This window comes from Symsagittifera roscoffensis, chromosome 3, assembly GCF_963678635.1.
Source record: "Symsagittifera roscoffensis chromosome 3, txSymRosc1.1, whole genome shotgun sequence".
Taxonomy (NCBI): Eukaryota; Metazoa; Xenacoelomorpha; order Acoela; family Convolutidae; genus Symsagittifera; species Symsagittifera roscoffensis.
This window is the reverse complement of record NC_087064.1, coordinates 6,535,051-6,552,511: the sequence shown is the minus strand read 5'-3', so window position 1 is coordinate 6,552,511 and position 17,461 is coordinate 6,535,051. Positions and strand designations below refer to the sequence as shown.

Here is a 17,461-nt window from a genome sequence, read left to right as displayed (position 1 = left end):
GTCCACCTAAAAAGTTGACATCTTTTTTTATTTCAAAAAGTTTTAAAAGCAGCAGAAAGCATTTTCGCATTTTATATTGAACATATAGTGGCTGAGTTATAACAATCTTTCATTTGTTTTCCATTTAGGGCGGTGAATCTAAAAAACCTTTTAAAATCAGAATCAACTTAATAAATACTTCAAATCTTCTAATTAAAAAGATACATACGCATCAGAGCAAATAAAGCGAAGGTTTGACCAACGGGCTTATTTGCACTTAAAGATACGAATGTACGATTCAAACTCTGTTAGGCAAGGCAGCGTGTGTATGTCTTTAGCTTAGATGGTCCAACTGATTACTCGGCGTGTTTCTTACCATTTATACCAAGTGACTACTATTTTCAAATCTTTCATCAAAACTCCTCTTGGAATTTCTCAACACCTCTATAGATAAATTGAAATGATTTATTAAGTTTCGCAATTAAAGTTTCAATTTCAATTTATTAATTCTAGAAATAAAAATACTAATTATTTAATAACAATGACGGAGGGAAAGAACGCCCGAGAACTCAGCAATGGAACAGGTAAGCAAAAAGGACTGTCAAAAAAAAATTCAAATTCTTTTCAAGTAACTTGCAGATCATTTCTAGCATATTTAAGTCCCCCAAACCCCACAAAAGCTTCTGAAGTGTATAGAAAAATTCGGTAGATACTCTAATTTAAGTTTTTGTGCTTTTTGACCGGAAATTCTTTTTCTTATCCAATAATTGTTTTGAAGCTAACCAAGTGTTAGTTTGGATAAGATTGCTTCGACTTATGTTATCCACAAGTGTTCTGTGGCTTACTGGTTAGCGAGCATGTCAATTGATAGAAGATCGAAGGCCTCAGTCCCGTCGCCATGACTGGATAATTTGGCTAGAAAAACATAATTTTGTAAAGTTTTTGACCAGAAATGGATTAGAACAAAAATAAAATTTTGTTGCATTCAAAATTTGATAATAAAATAATGGAGAAATGGAAGATTCGGTGGAAGTTCGATGAAGGGGTACCGCTAAAAACCAAAAGTGAGAGAGGGGCCTAAAGCACACTGATTTTAAGCAAATACAGTAAATAACTTAATCAATATGCGCCGATCGGTCCTTTCAAAACTTTTCTCAAGCGTAATTAATCTGCCTCATGTTTTGTTGTGACACCTGATGTTTTTTCTAAATCAATTTTCACTATCAAAACTTATATTTTAAAAGCATTTAGTATAAAGCAATTATAAGCATTTACCTTGATTGATGAGTGACCGGCGAATAAGGCGGCAGCCTTTAAGACGACAACCGTTTTTGGTGGAAATTTAAAGACAACGCTTAACGCAATTCTTTTCATTAGGTTACAGAGAAATTAAAACCGCTTAAATCCGAACTGCTCATTTTACATGTTACCATTTTTATTTGTTGTCTTAATGTCTTGTCGTCTTAATGTCTTGTCGTCTTATTTACCTAGCAATTGGTTGATCGTCAAGGTCGTCTAGTGCAGTCAAAACGTTAGACTTGCATTGTAAAATTACAAAACGAGCACGGTCGAAACATAAATTTATATACAAATACTAATCCCTTAACCCAAATAATACTAAGACGTTAGGGTGGGTTTCTCCATATAGCTACACATAGTTCGCAGAGCATCAGTAGTATCAGGCTAAAGCTTTTTTAGATGTGACTCCGAATCCAGGTATTTTTACTTATTCCGCCCAAATTTCGTAAATTTGCAATTTTGTAATGTTCATTGTATAAATGCTGAAAACAACAAGATTATGCACATGTTGATTTGATTAATACAGATGCAATCACTTTATTCTTAATCCGACTTCTAACAGGGCCGAACTTTGATCAGATACAAAGGTCGTAATTTTTTTCCCAAGAGTTGTTTTTTGTTGTTTGTCTTAATCTCTGAAGCGTATTTGAAATAAGTTTGAATAGTTTACCAAACATTCTTCAGCTTAGGCCAATTCGGGTGATTTATAATTCAACAAAAATTTGTGAACAAAGCATTTTGAGGAGGTACTGAATTTTGATTTGCTACTTCTAGCAAACCAGATTGAAGCAAACAGTTTGAGTTCAAGATGTTGAAATGTTAATTTTTTGAGCGGAATAAATAAAATGAACACCAAACCCTGATATAAGTATCAAAAAAGTTGTGTCAATTCGAAAAGAAATCAGTGTTTTTACAGTGACCAAGGGTCTATTTTATTATTCAGTTTACACTTTTGAATTATAGCTAGAGGAAAACGATATTTTATGATTTTTTAAAAGTCGGTTTTAGTATTTTTAGCTATTTCAAATAATACATCTCTGAATCATTTTTGGCGTTTGCTGGCCCAGACTTTTTTATATTTAAAGCTCTCTCAAAATTGAATTTGAAAATTTACATTGATATTGTTTTTAAGATTTTGTAAAATTGAGTAGAAAGCACTTTTTTCGAAGTTAGATTTAATTTCGAGAAAAATGAATTCGATTTTTTTTATTTTCCTTCTAAATTTGAGCGAATAAAGCGAACAAAGCTGAGAATTATTGTCTTTTAAATCAAGTCAAAATTTGAAAAATTAATTTTACTACTATGAATTTAGTTTACCAAATTTTTTTATTGCCTTCTTGAGAAAACAGTTTAAAAAAACAAAGAAGATATTCTTTTTCATTTGTTTTAAGAAGAAATAAGATGTATAATGTACCAAATTGGCTATCAATAATGGGTTTTTAGGCTGTTTATCAGATTGATTTATTAATTGACGATCAGATCAAAAAACGACGCCGTTTAAAAAAAAACGTTTTCGTAGTGTTTTTCGTTTGGTCAAAAATTTCTGTGCTACTGGCCCAGCAACCAGCTCCCCTTGTTTAGATTTTTATTTGTTATAACAAAAACAGAAATAGATCGGAACGGAAATTCTTAAAGCATGTGCAACATCACGTTGCAAAAATTATACCTTTTGACATTTATAGATAATGATGCGTCACAAAACTTCTTATACATTTTCAAATTTGACAAAATCGTCAAGGACTATTTGGTCTCTCCTGGTACAAATGAAAGTGGTATCAAGTTTCCTATGTCAAAAATTGATCTATTTAAGTATATCCCCCCACCTGATAAAAAACAAAGAACGGTTAAGCATATGAGAAATTTATACCTAGTAACGAATCTCCCCCTTTTCCAAAAGGGGGAATATAGTTGAAGAAATTCAAAAACGAATCCAACATTTTTTAAATTCAAATTGGCATTAAAATTAATGCCAAAAGATAGTTCAAAGACGTTTGAAAACGGACCATTTGGTCAAAAGACTTTCTCTCAGGCTTCACAAGATGATATATTTTTTTTACCAATATCTTATAATAATCTACAAATTTGTGTTCCTGAAAACAATTTATTATTTATTATAGTTGTTGGTTTTTCTAGTGCAAACTAATTTAAACGATGGAGGAATAAATTATCAAATTTAGATTCTGAGTTTTTCCGAATGTTTGCCACGTTTTTGTCCTGAGCAAGATCACAATTTGGATAGCTTGGCGCAAATAATTTTTCATGATAAAACTTAATAAAATGGTATGCTGTTTCGTTTCAAAGTTTCTAATATTTTATTTTAATATTTCATTTTTTACTTAAAGTATTTCTAGTTCGATTTTAAATATTTGAAGTTCAATTTCAAGTTTCACTCAGCAAAAGCGAAGGCGTAGCCATTTTTATACGTCCTTTTAGCATGTGATATTTCATTTGATCAGATATGCATTTAGAAGAAACACAATTTATTCTTAAATAGCTTGAAATTTTAAATATTATTCGACTTTTAAAGGAAATCATAGGGCCGCTCTCGCTTCCTTAAATAGTCGATGAACGTGCACATAATTGAGTTTCGCAAAATATTGAACTAGCGATCTTTCTAACTGCAATTTTTTAAGGGCATGCTAATCGACACACATGCTAAAAGGTCCGTCCCCTTCTAAACAAGTTTTTTGAATAAGATTCATTAAATGGCTTCTTCTTAATGAGTAGTACATCACAATCTTAGCAAATGTTGCTCGATTGAATCAAAGTTCATAACTGCTTAAATATTACAGAGTAATGCAGAGCGGACTAATAACATTTTAGAAGAAAATTGATATTTAATTAGAAAATTTAAATTGAAGTGTTCTCTACAATTCAGAACCGGAAATGTTCGATGATCTAGTTCAAACTATAGATAATTAAAAACAGTTGCTAAGTATTGTTTCATAAAGTCAAGCTTCAAGTTTTTTTCTTTCGGAATTACTAGTTAACAGCCATCGATACCGGTTGACCTTTAAATTTAAAAAATGGTCAGTCCTGCCAGTCCTTGTAAGTACCTTCCGACTTTGATGAAATCACAAAACAATCATTTGACCTTGAAATAATCGAAAAGTTATGGTGAATTATTTAAAAACAACTGCGATTTTTTAGTTACGCTCGTTAAAATTTTGTTAGATATTAATTGCAGAAAAAGTGATTACCGGTGTTTAAGGAGGGCGAGATTCGGAGTTTTTTTGAATGTTAGCTAGCTTAAACATGCAAGCTTCTACCACAAATCAAAAATGTATTACCCCCCCTTAAATTTATGAGTTGGACCACCAGCGGATGGGAGGTGGTCCAACTCATAAATACAACTCATATTAAATTGGGGGTTTAATATATATTTGTTGGACGTTACATATACTTTTCAGTGCTGAAAGTGCCGAGAAGCAAGAGTTTGGATAGAATACGAGTGGATGGCAGCTCGCTCTCCGTTAGATCAGTGATGAAAGACGAGAACCTGACCGGACCCCAAAGGCAGCTCCTCGCTATCATTTGTCTCACCAGATTCCTAAACCAGATAGCCTCTTTCTGGGGGTCCATAGTAGTGCCCATTGAGGCCAGCACTCGCAATGTGTCGGCAGTTACCGTCGGAATTCTGACAGGTCACACTGTCTTTTCATGCGTATTTCAGCTCTTTTTCACCCCCCCCCCCCCCCCACCCATTTGAAAACCAATTTTACAAAACTATTTTAAACGTTGTCAGAAACCACTGATATTTGGCATGATGAACAAACTAACTATTGTGAACAGATTTGTTCTTCATACTTAAGATCGTAATATCACGCATTTCAGCCGAAATAACACGTAAAGCAACTAAGAAAATGGAAAATTTGAAATGTTGTGAACAGTGGAAAAGAGCCTTTTTTTATATTTGTTGTCAAGTGAGGAAAAACTAAAACTTTTGGTCAAAATGCAAAAATACCCAACTTAGACAGCAAAAGTTTTCCAAAATTTTGTTTATGCGTATGTTTAGAGGTCTGCTCATATAATCATCTAAAAATTAATGTATATGGGCACCAAATGGTTCTTTCTGAAAATTTTTTGGTCGATTGAATATTGTTCCCCCTAGAATGCCCCTGCTGTCAAGATAATATCAATCCTTCCTCGCAATAATTTAAAACAATCAGCTCCAAGTAGTCACCTTTAGCTCTTTTCAAACTCTTTTTTATAGCTGTTTCGATTCACAAGCTATTATGAGCACAGAAAATCATTTAAACCCTAATTTTGTAGCCACCGAGACAGCTGTGTCGTGGGTGACGTCACTCTACATCTCGGCCTCGTTCTCCAAGTTCGGAAACGACAACGCGGCCGAGCGACTCCTCGTGTTCGGAATAGTGTCGCACTCACTCTCTATCATGGCAGTCGCCCTCACAGCTCTGTCCGATTACGTCATGACCTTCGTCATCATATTCGCCGCCAGCTACGCCGTCAGGTAATTCTTTTCTAGCACCTGGGTGATTTTACGGAACAATTATAAACTCGACTCGACGCCTTCACGGGCCGATCGTCAAAGGATATTAAGAAAAAAAATAGTTTTCCAGTTTTCACCCGAAGAACCTACTTTTCCAAAATACTTTTGCCGCTCTCAAATTTGTGAAATACAGGTGGAAAATGACCTAATGTAGTGGCGGATTTAGGGATTCAGGGAGTCGACCCCATGCCGACCCTAAGGATCCCCTTTTTGTACTATTTTGAGATATCCTTTTTGGCTGACTTACCCTAAAATTTTTCTAAAGGCTGAACAAAATCAATGTCCAAGCGGGGCATTTTTGGGCACTCTTAGGAAGGTTGTGACTGAAATTTGCGTTTTGGATGCGCGCTTTCTCTTTAAAATTAGTATATGTTGGCGCCAAAATTCTAAAAAAAAATTAATCCTTCAAGAATTGATGTTGTAAAATGGTACCTTTGGGGGGTTTCTTTGAACAATGAAGGGGTCAAATTTCTCCAGGGTGTCATAGTATCAAAATTAGTTCATCTTTCGAGTCCAGTTTCATTCTAATTGTTGCTATTTAATTTATCTATCTGTCTGGCGCTAACTAGCATTTAACCTTCGGAGTTGTCTGTCACCTTTGATTGACCGCCATTTCATTGTCTGCGACTAACTTTCTACTTTACAGTTACTCAACTTATTGGATCAATTTAACTTATCGAAACCGTACTTTCTCATGGCGCAGCCAACAGGACACAGTGGGGGAAAAAACCCACTGGAGATTACATCATTTTGGCCCTCAATGTTCGCAGAGCCACCAATGCTATAGAAGTTTTGGTTTAACCGATTTCAATGGGGGATAGTAGCTAAATACAGCATCAATCCGAGAAATTTTTACAACGCCAGTACGTTAACCGCAGCGCAGATTACGGCACTACCGGAGGCGTTAGACGGGAAAAATCGACTGACGTCGGAGCAAACTCTAATCTCGAACTTGTACTTTTGTCTGGGGGAGAAAGGACAAGATGAATTGCATAAGAGGAGGCCACATCTGGATCTGTCTACAACCCGGTATTCTAGGGTATTAGATGCCATAGAAACGGCGTTTAAGAAAGAACGGAGTGAAACCTATGAAACATTCCAATTATTGGCACGGAAACAACACATTGGAGAATCCTTCGAACAGTTCCACTCAGTTTTAAGCGGACTGGCCGCCCGATGCAATTTTGGAACGGCGGGATGTATTCATTGTGAACGTGAATAATAGAGAGGCACAGAACGAGCTATGCCGTTCAACAAAGACACCCGAGGAGGTGTACCTTATTGCGTTGTCATATGAGCGTGGATATAAGTATGCTAAATCATATGGATCGGCCACCGGGGCAGCAACAACCAGCGGCACCACCGGTGGAACTGGAGCGTTTCAAATAAAACCGGAAAAAGCGTTTCAAACTTAGGGACAATCCGAGGAGGATATCGAAATAATAGGCAGCGCGGACTTGGGTCGTTCAGGGGTCGAGCAGACATGAGAGGGGGAGCACCAACTCAATTTTACTCAGAAACATCTCACAAGATGCCCAGCCAAAAATGCAACTGTAATTTCTGCCGAAAGACAGACATTACTTGTCGGGAAAAACGAGAAAACTTGTCGCGGAAAGCGGACTAACCGGGGAAGACCTGCCGTTTGACTAATTCAAAACCAGGAGAATGTGGATGCCAGTGAGATAGGCGACGCTGAGGGTACCTATTCGCAACATGAAAATTCAGTCGGATGGGTTAACACACCAGAAAAGAGGCAACGATCGTGGGATTCGGACAGCTCAGGAGACTATGTTGTAATGGCTATCAAATCTCGGAGGGAAACTGAATTGAAAGTGGCCGGCGCTCGACTACCAATTAATATAAATTGTAAGCAAACGAACGTCTGGATAGATAGCGGATCACCGATCTCAATATTCACAGTTGGAGAGCTGAAACGGAGGTTGGGCACCGCAGGCGTAAACGTGAAGGCGCTAGAACCGGAAGACGACGAGTTCAGGGATTACGGAAACAATCCTTTAAGGCTGCTAGGAACGATGAAGTATCATTGGAGACGAACGGATGGGTGGCTGACGCGAACATCAAAGTAATAGGAGGAAACAGACCGTCGATTGTTGGGAGAGATCTGATGCCAAATCTGGGATTGCAGATAGTGCAAAGAACACCGGAGGAGAAGGTGATGTCAGTTCAAGGAGAACGACCGGGGGCCAAAACAACAGGAGAGGAGGATTCATTAGATCGCTGGCAGACTTATTTCAGTAAGCAATTTAACAATCTTTTTCAAAAATTAAGAATTATGTGGTACAGGCGGAATTTTTTGAAACGCTATTGCCGATTCAACAAAAAGGACGGAGAGTGCCGATCACATTGCAAGATAAGGTTGGTAAGGAAATTAGTAAATTTTTGCAGCAAGGGCATAACGAAAAACTGGAAGAATGTTCGGATAAGTACTTTGTCTCTCCAATTGTAATAACAGTGAAAAAAGATGGATCAGTAAAATTAGCGCTAGAATCCAGGGAGCTGAACAAACAAGTTCACATGAATAAATATCAAATGCCTAATTTTGAAGAGCTCAGGGATACTGTAGGACAAACGATAAGCGAACGAAAACCAGGGGAAGTATAACTTTCTATAATTGACCTTACGTATGCGTACGGTCAACTACCACTTAGTCCGAAAACGAGCGTCCAATGCAATTTTTCGCTAGTGGGAGGAAAATCAACAGGCACGTATCGTTTTCGAACTCGAACGGGGTTTTACGGCCTCACAACCATGCCAGCGGAATTCCGAAGAGTAATGGATACAATCCTCTCGGAATTTCCACAGGCACTCGCCCTCATTGATGACATCTTGGTTGTCATCAAAGGCACGGAAATTGAGCAAATCTCGGCGGCCGAGAAAATTTTGCGGTTGTTAGATCGAGAAAATATGTCGCTTAAACTTACTAAATATCAATTCGCGCGGAAAGAATGTGAATGGTTGGGGCATAAAATAACTTACACCGGAATTACGCCGCTAATCCGAAAAACGGAACCGATCGAGTCTCTAAGAGCACCTAAAACAGTGTCTCAGCTAAAATCTTTTATGGGCTCCATTCATTGCCTACACAAATACCTCCGAGCACTCGCGGAATTGTCAGCCTCGTTACGCCCTTTATTAAGCAGAAAGAATAAATATATTTGGACTAGTGATTGTCAAATCTCATTCGAGAGTCTAAAAAAAGCCGGAGGCAAACATAGTGGAACTTCGGCATTTTGACATACACCGTGACACGAGGATTGTCTGTGACGCTAGTCATAACGGGCTCGGTGCGGTTCTTGAACAATTAAATTCCGACGGTTGGAGGCCGATATCCTTCGCATCCCGGTATTTAAACGAGGTGGAGAAAAAGTATTCTACAAACGAATTAGAGATGCTAAAGTTGTGTGGGGGGCGGAGTATTTCCAAAACTATGTGTTGGGGAGAAAAATTTTAATCGTTACGGACCATAAAGCTCTTGTATCGTTGCTAAATGCGAACAACAAAAAGAACAAGACGATGTTTAGTAGATTAACCAGATGGTTAGATCGTCTTATACCGTTTGATTTTCAAGTGGAGCACAAACCCGGACTCGAGTCTCCAAAGACTAATAATATTAAACGCGTTTGTAATATATCGGATATCAAACAGCCGGTAGCGATCGATCATGCGGTGGACAATGGACCAATCACAGAGCGACGAATTGCATTTCCGGCAGGTCAATTAAGCCTAGTGAAAATTCAATTGAGACTATTATTGAGACAGATTTTGGTTCCTCAAACTCAAGTACAAACATTCAACATTCAAAATCCAATTTTAATTAATGAACGAAAGATTAAAAAATTATTGGAACGACACCCCAGCATTAGTAGAAGCGATGAAATAGAGGATATCGACCAGGATATGCAAGCAGTCACCACAGAAACCGGAGCACTAAGAGTGACACCATTATTTCCATTCCTACGGTTTATCCCGGCAAAAGTTATCCACCGTTTAATCCGGAAAATTGCGTTATGTCGGTTATTCCGAGAAATTGCAAAGTGGTTAGTAAACAAACCGCCCTTCCAGAACTGTTTAATCTTCGATTTATTGAATCGCAGTATAGTTCAGATCCTCAACTCCAAGCAATCATTGAAATGAATAAGTGCAAAGACCCACATTTACACACGAAATTGCAGTAATGAGCAAGTATTATGCCCAGTACACTTAGGATTTTCATGTGAAAGACGGATGCTGATGGATGGATGAGAGACTAGTCATAACAAACACTTTGCAAGCGGCGGTGAATATCAAATTGCACTATTATCACCATAGGAAATCGAGTATGTATGACGCGGCCAAAGACATCTGGTACCCGTACATGTTCCGCAGCTTAGCAAAAATTGCAGGAAATTGTCAAGAATGCACAAAAGCTGGTAAGAATTTGAAAAACATGTGTTCGTAAGGGGATGTAGGAAAATACCTGAGCACAAAGAACCGAATGAATCGGTTCAATTAGACTTTTGGAGGCCAATCAATTATTTAAAGGAATACAAAAAGTATGTTCTTGTGGCCGTGGATCGGTTTTCTTGTTGGCCATCGGCTATGGTGTGTAATTCAAATCGGTCGGACAAAATCGTAAAAATTTTAAAAGCATACATCCATGCCCACGGAGTTCCGCGACAAATCCGAGTTGACCACGGAACGAACTTTATGTCCAGCGAGGAAAATCGGAACCCTTGGATCGGATGGTTGAAAGGGCCCTCAGTGCTTTAAGATTCGCCAAAAACGCCACACTGAACATAACAACGTTTGAAGCGCACCACGGTCGGGAAGCTAACACGGTCCTCAGGAACTTGACCAAAAAGCCATCATTAAGAAATCTAAATTGGGAAAACGTAATACGCTCAAAATCTGCCTGTTTAAATAAACGAGACCCGAACACTCAAGCGATGCCAGAACCGATGGACACGAACTGGGGAGTCCAATCTGATACGGAATATGATGTGAATAACAGGCGCCACCCAATGAGACTGGTTGATGATCAGATTGCTAATCAGGACAATGAACCCGGGATTGTTCGGGCGTTGGATGAACCAGCCTCAATACCACCAGTGGTAGTAATGCAGCGGACAGGAGAGCAAAATCTGAATAGGTATAAACCATTGAAATCCAGTATAATAAATCAGAGTGAACATACTATTAAAATGAGTAATGGTGCTGTGCTTAGAAAAGCGGGAGTAGCACTGAAATGGACGACTATTCAGAAGAAAAGGGCGCCGGGCCAAATCGCTGCACCACCAACGCCGTAGGACCTGAAACGGAAGTTATTGGCGAACCAACCAAGCAGCTCAAAAGGCACCGCGGGAACCTACCAACGCACCGTAGGAAAACGATCTAAACTCCAAATCAGGGACAATGTGGAGGATTCGGAATCGGACGAGGATGACTATTTACCGCTGGCAACGACAAGACAAGCTATCGAGACGACGAATGCGGGCAACCCGGGAGCGGATGTTGAAGGGGAGAGACAAGGAACGTCTAATGGGGGACAATATCAAGTACCGACGGAGACGATAACGATTCGACCGAGTGATTACGAGACGGCGACAGAGTATACGATTGCACGAGAGGCGGAAATCGAGACCAACCGGAGGAAAGACGACACCACGGAAAATACACCACTAAAGACGGAGCGCGAAGTAGCACAAAATCCACAAACTGGAGGGAAAAAGCGGGGCAGGAAACAACGGCTTGTTTCATATTCAAGCAAAGATTCGAGCTCATTGGACGAGACCAGCTCAAGACGGTCGGGCAGGAAGCGCACAGCAGTGACCAAGATGGGGGCAGTCATGATTGACAACATTCAAAAAGCGGAAAAATCAGGAACAAAATAAAGAAGAGGAAAAACATGAAAAACAAAACTTAAAACATTCTAACGTCCAGGGATAGGGCATGCCGTGAAGCGGCAAAAACTCAACTGTTTAAGTTTAAAAAGTGGTCGCAGTTAGTAAACAAAACTCTAGTTAAAACTCGTCGTTAACTTATTTCATTCATACAACGACATTTCATTAAGTACTTAAATTAAGTCATCACTTCTTACAAGAAGGGGAATGTCATAGTATCTAAATTAGTTCATCTTTCGAACCTAGTTTCATTCTAATTGTTGCTATTTAATTTATCTATCTGTCTGGCACTAACTAGTATTTAACCTTCGGAGTTGTCTGTCACCTTTGGTTGACCGCCATTTCATTGTCTCCAACTAACTTTCTACTTTACGGTTAATCAACTTATTGGATCAATTTAACTTATCGAAACCGTACTTTTTCAAGGGGGGAGGGGTGCATTAATAGGCCGTAAAGAGTACATCCATTAATAAAAATTTGACAACATTTTTATAAGCGACCTTGTGATCATGAGAAAAATCTGACAAATTTGCTTAATTACACAAATTGTTTTTTTTAGAAGTTAATATATTTTTTAGAAGTTATAAATGATGTTTTTTAAGAAGTTATAAATTTTGTTTTTGTTGAAAGTTATTACGTTTTTTTTAGAAGTTGAAAATTATATTTTTTTAGAAGTTATAAAATGGTTAGTACACGTTTATTTAGTGGAATTGGACTGGCGTGTAGCATGACCTCGACCAATGCACTGGTGATTGCAGAGTACGAGAACCACCAGATTACCAAGGCCAAATCAATCGAGACCATCGCGTACACATTGGGTAAGTTGACAAATCGATTAAGCAGTCCCTCAAACTCAGACAAAATATTCGTAACATATTTGAAATTTCATTTTTAACGTCGAGAATTTTTATACTACGTTGTTTATTTTTTTCAGAACTTTTTTTTTCAAATTTAAGGCTCAATCTTATCAATGATGATGAGCTTGTTTTCGTCGAAGACGAGGTTGTTTTCGCTTTTCATAAGATACTTTTACTAAAGCAAGCGCGGGTTGTGATGTTCGACATAAGTGTCGATTTTTATGACCAATATGATAAATAAGCATAACTGCTTTGCGTGCCCGACCGCGTCAACGGAAGGAATTATGGACTAGCTATAGATTCCGCCCGCCCCCTCCAGATTTTAACTAAGTCACATTAATCATGTATATAGTCAAGTCAGGTATCAGATTGAAGCCATTTCAGCCGACATTCGGGGCCCAAAAATTTCAAAAAAAGTAGTCTGTTTCGAGAAAAACTGGTGCGAGTTTTTCCGTTTTTCAGACTAAATGACATAAAATTTACAATAAATATGAACTCTCCATTACATTCTCTTGCAATTTTAGTTAAATCAATTTGGCAGAGCAGACCCCCGTCACTTCAAAAATAACCAGTTTCATTGCTAAAAATATGATCCCTGGTGAAATAACGCTTTAATGTTAAACTCAATACGTCAATATTTTCAATATAATTTTTATATATAATTTATTATAAAAAAATCGGTCTTAAATTAAATGCGGCAGGAAAAAGAGAAAAAAATTAAATCAAGTATAATCCGTTATTTTTTTAAATGAAGATGATCTTAGATATGCTATGAAGCAGGAACCGATCAAAGATTTTCTCGAGGGAAAAAGAGGCTGATTTTCAAAAAAAAAATTAAAAATTTTGTCCATCTTTTTTTAGGTCGACCAAATTGATTTTTCCAGTCCTCCCAGAACAGTATAAAAAACGTTTTTGATTTAAAAAAATTATAGCGCCGCTGGAGAAACAGGTCAAAAATTCCGTTTTGGGCGGCCGAAAATGGATGCATAAAATAGTACCAAAGGGAGGACCCCTTTTAGTTGATGAGGAGGTGGAAACCTTGACCCCCTCCCCTCCCTCTAAATTCGCCCCTGCTATGAAGGTATGCTAAAAGCGATTGCTGTTCATTTCACTTTGTGATGAACGCGATCCAAGAATTGTTTGCTCGATTTAGGCTCGTATCTGGGCTGGGCTACGAGTTGTCGGTCGCGAACTGACAATCAGCTCTTCTTTCAATGAGACTTCAATTGTGATGTGTGTAACTTTTCTAGGCACTGTGTTGGCGTTTGTGATAGCGGGTGTGTTATACATGGTGGGGGGACTTGCCATGTGTGTGTTGACTGTGGGGGGACTGGAATTGGGGTGGGGAGTAGTCTGCTACTTCTGGATTCCCAGGGTGCTCCGACAGCTGCACGAAGAAGTGAACACTTTTCTTAACATCTTCTTGTTATACTTTAGTAATGTCATGTATTAATACCAGTCATTCTGGATAATCATTCTGGATACGTAACCGCTGATGCGAATCTATCTTTGTTTGGTCATGTTTGAAACACAGCAACAAATAAATAGAATCCACTATTTATTACCTATCAAAAATTTCAAATGGGTTCTTGAGGTTTGATTTGAAGTGTAACTTTACAAGCGCCTGTAATTAATAAATTCAGAATTGTAAATAAAACGTTATTCATTTTTATTTTAATGTTTTTGCTTGCGCTGAGGTGTCGAACCTTCCCAAATTTCAGATACTTGTAGAAAAAAAAAAAAACGTTTTAATTGATTATGTTTGTCCTTTAGCTGGGGACTTCTCGCTCAATCAAAAGTGTCGAAGAGCTGCAGGAACTGGAGACTCTTAAGTCGCCCAAACCCAATCAACAGTGGAAGTTCCTGGTAGACCTTCTCAGCTCCTCAGAGATCCGCTTTCTTCTCCTCAGCCACTTTTTCCGATACATGACTCTGGCGTTCAACCAGCCGATTCTCAGCACCAGACTAAAATCCTTCGACCTCAGCTTTCCGACCATAGGTGGAATCGTGGCTCTGGCATACATTGCAATAGCTGTTATGGCTGTTCCTTGGAAGGTTATGGGAACCACTCCTCTGAGACGTAAAGTGATTCTGTTGGGGTCGCTAGTTCTCTTTTCACCTGTGCCTGCTTTTATGGGTCCCATTAAGCCGATTCAGAACATACTGGGAATTGAGCCGAATGCTTGGCTTCTTGCAGGTTGGTTTAGCATAAAAAATAAGTTTTTTAGGCTCATTGAGCTTTTATGATTCGGTCTGATAAGCTTAAATGACGGCGCCATGTTATATATTAGAACTTTTCTGTATATTACTTATGTTCCGGACGTTTTGGAAAAAGTATTGGATCTATGCAACAATTACCGGATCAAGTTAACATCCTCCCCCCTAAACGTGTTTAGGGGGGAGGATGTTAACTTATTCCCAATTACCCCCGCTCCCCTTTTAAGATAGGGGGGCAATTGTTAAGAAGGTTAAGTTAGTCGAATATTCGAAGGCAGCAAAATCAGAAGGCAGCAAAAATCGAAATAAAAATAATAAAATAAACCTCTTCTGCAAATTTACTGCTTTTATGTTAAGGAAATTCTTTAGTAGATACCATAGAGGTGGCCGTTGTTAACTAGATCCGAAGAATTATAATTCTTTGGTTCTAATTAACAACACCCACCCCTATGGTATCTACTAAAGAATTTCCCTAACATAAAAGCAGGGGCGGATATATTAAATTCTTAAAGTATACTTAACTCAGTATACTTTACTTGGGTTTCTGTTTTCGGAAAATTCTGTGCTCTACTACTTGATATCTTACTTTCATTTAATTTGCTTTTCAGCTACCCTCTCCATGGCTGGCATTTTTCTATCGCCTGGTTTAGTCCTGGACCAACTGGCAGTCACCGAGGAAGCCGAAAAAGCCAAAATTATCACCAAGACACGCGACCTATCAACTTCCGGCGCTATCGGTGGAATCCTGACTTCATTCGAGTTCCTCGGTCTTTTCATTGGACCTCCGGTCGGCGGAGCGTTCCGCGACTACTTTGGAAGCTTCGAAGACGGGATATTTTACGGCGGTTTTTTGGTTATTGCTTTTTCCTTTTCCTGGTTGCTTTCAACGACTGTTAGGTGGGCTTTGGAAAAGAAAAACTACAGACGGAATCTCTCAAATCTGGACGAGTTTCCAGACACGAAAGTTTAATTTCGACAAATTGAGGTGATTGAATTGTTAATTAGAAGTTTTAATGTTTATTTAATTTTTATTTTGTCTGTCTTGAAATTTTTCACTGTTACGAAAAAAAAACAGATTATCAAACTGATTTTTTTAAAAAACAATTCTTTTCTTTCTAGCATTGATGTTTTTTGAAGTAAGCTAAAAAAAGTTTTGGTGCCAATTTTTTTTAAGAACACCAAAACGGCTTTTTGTAATTATGCTGTGAAAATTTTACCCATGGAGCAAAATTTCACAAAAAATGGCAGTAGCTGATTCAGGGTGAGCGGGGGTCGGACAATTGGCGCCAATATATACTATTCTTGAGGGGAAGCGCGCACCGAAAAAAAAAACACAATTATTTCATCAAAATTGTGACCAAAACCACCCACACCCCCCCCCCCCCCCCCCACCCACCTGCAAAACTTTTTAAATGAAAAATTTGTTCACATCATTCGATTGTTATGAAAATTGGCATACGGACTAATAAAGCCATGGCAAACATATTTGGTCTTCATAATTAACCTTGTAATAAAAACCACTCGTTACATCATAAAATTGATGCTCGTGTGAGGTGGGGGGTGGGGGGCGGGAAGGAAAAAGTTTTCCAAATAGGGCCTAACAGCGCCTTTTTTTAGCCTGTTTTTTCGAAAAATTCTTAATAGATAGCCAAATTGATTATTGATTATTTGGTCAAATTAGGGTCTTTTTGCGATTTGAGAGAGCTCGGGAAAACAATTTGGTCGATCTATAAAAAGTCGAACCCCCACCCTCGAGAAAGTCCTAGATGTACCTCTGAAACCAGGGGCGCATTTAGGACGCCTCTCCCCATCAGGGATTCGACCCCCTGCCGACCCAAAGGGTCCCCCTTCGCACTATTTTGAGATATCCATTTTTGGCAGATGGACCCTAAAATGTTCTGAAGGCGCCTGAGGGAAATCAAATTGGACGACCTAAAAAAAGGTCGATCAAAATATTCAAACATTTTTTGAAAATCCGCCTCCTTTAAGAAAATCCTAGATCCGCTTCTGAGAGCTCAGGAAAACAGAAAACTGTTTAGATCTCAGAAAAACAGAATTATAATTTTTTAAATATAATTCGGCATTATTTTAATTTTGGAAAATCCTTCATTATTTGCTGAGTGGTGTTTGAGGAATAAAAAAAAACAAAAACTCCCCCCCCCCCCCCCCCAACCCATTGCCTAGCTGACCTCAACGTGCTGACATTCAAAAACTTAGCTCCAATTTTTTCAATAAATCGAGGCACATACGAATGAACCTCTTGGCTCAATCTTGGATCGAGTAACTTCAAATAGAAAGCAAATATACATTTTTTGTAAATTTAATTGAAATCTTGCTAAAAGTCGTGAGGGTCGGTCCAGAAGTCGTTAACCGTAGTATCTACACTGGAATCATAGTAATCTGGGTCGTAATAGTGCTCGTTCGGATGTGTGAACGGCGAGTCGGCGCATCCGAACTTACCGAACACTGATTGCAACAACTCGGCTAACTTGTCAATCGGACAAATATGTGCAGTCAGTAAGGTTTGATGGCATTTGATAATCATTTCCATTTCGATATTATTGGCAGTAAACGTTTCAACTGGACGAATGATATAAATGCTACAAGGCTGTTGGGTTTGGTGGGGTGTTTCAGTCATGAAGTATTTTCCTGGAGCTTTCAAGATAGCTTCTCGGTGTTTTTCGGATTGTATTTCG

The 17,461-nt window shown here is 38.5% G+C and overlaps 5 protein-coding genes across 7 annotated transcripts in view; 4 read left to right on the top strand and 1 right to left on the bottom strand.

Moving 5' to 3' along the window:
* The window catches only part of LOC134842435 (uncharacterized), a 298,939-nt gene that overhangs the window by 89,587 nt on the left and 191,891 nt on the right, over positions 1–17,461 (top strand). The window lies entirely within an intron of this gene.
* Positions 1–17,461, top strand: part of LOC134842434 (uncharacterized) — a 266,691-nt gene that overhangs the window by 89,581 nt on the left and 159,649 nt on the right. The window lies entirely within an intron of this gene.
* Positions 1–17,461, top strand: part of LOC134842430 (uncharacterized) — a 227,611-nt gene that overhangs the window by 89,588 nt on the left and 120,562 nt on the right. The window lies entirely within an intron of this gene.
* The window catches only part of LOC134842433 (very-long-chain (3R)-3-hydroxyacyl-CoA dehydratase hpo-8-like), a 491,300-nt gene that overhangs the window by 398,011 nt on the left and 75,828 nt on the right, over positions 1–17,461 (bottom strand). The gene's annotated exons all lie outside the window — the stretch shown is intronic.
* Positions 278–15,816, top strand: LOC134842040 (uncharacterized). 2 transcript variants are annotated; one of them, XM_063858190.1, is made up of 7 exons: positions 278–563; positions 4,689–4,922; positions 5,551–5,752; positions 12,397–12,509; positions 13,799–13,947; positions 14,322–14,745; positions 15,374–15,816. In XM_063858190.1, the coding sequence occupies exons 1-7, from the start codon at positions 521–523 to the stop codon at positions 15,733–15,735; spliced, it is 1,527 nt and encodes a 508-aa protein (XP_063714260.1). In that variant the 5' UTR covers positions 278–520; the 3' UTR covers positions 15,736–15,816. The 2 variants fall into 2 exon arrangements, with proteins under 2 accessions (XP_063714260.1, XP_063714261.1); XM_063858191.1 differs by lacking the exon at positions 278–563 and adding an exon at positions 4,140–4,326 and having other exon boundaries at positions 15,374–15,815.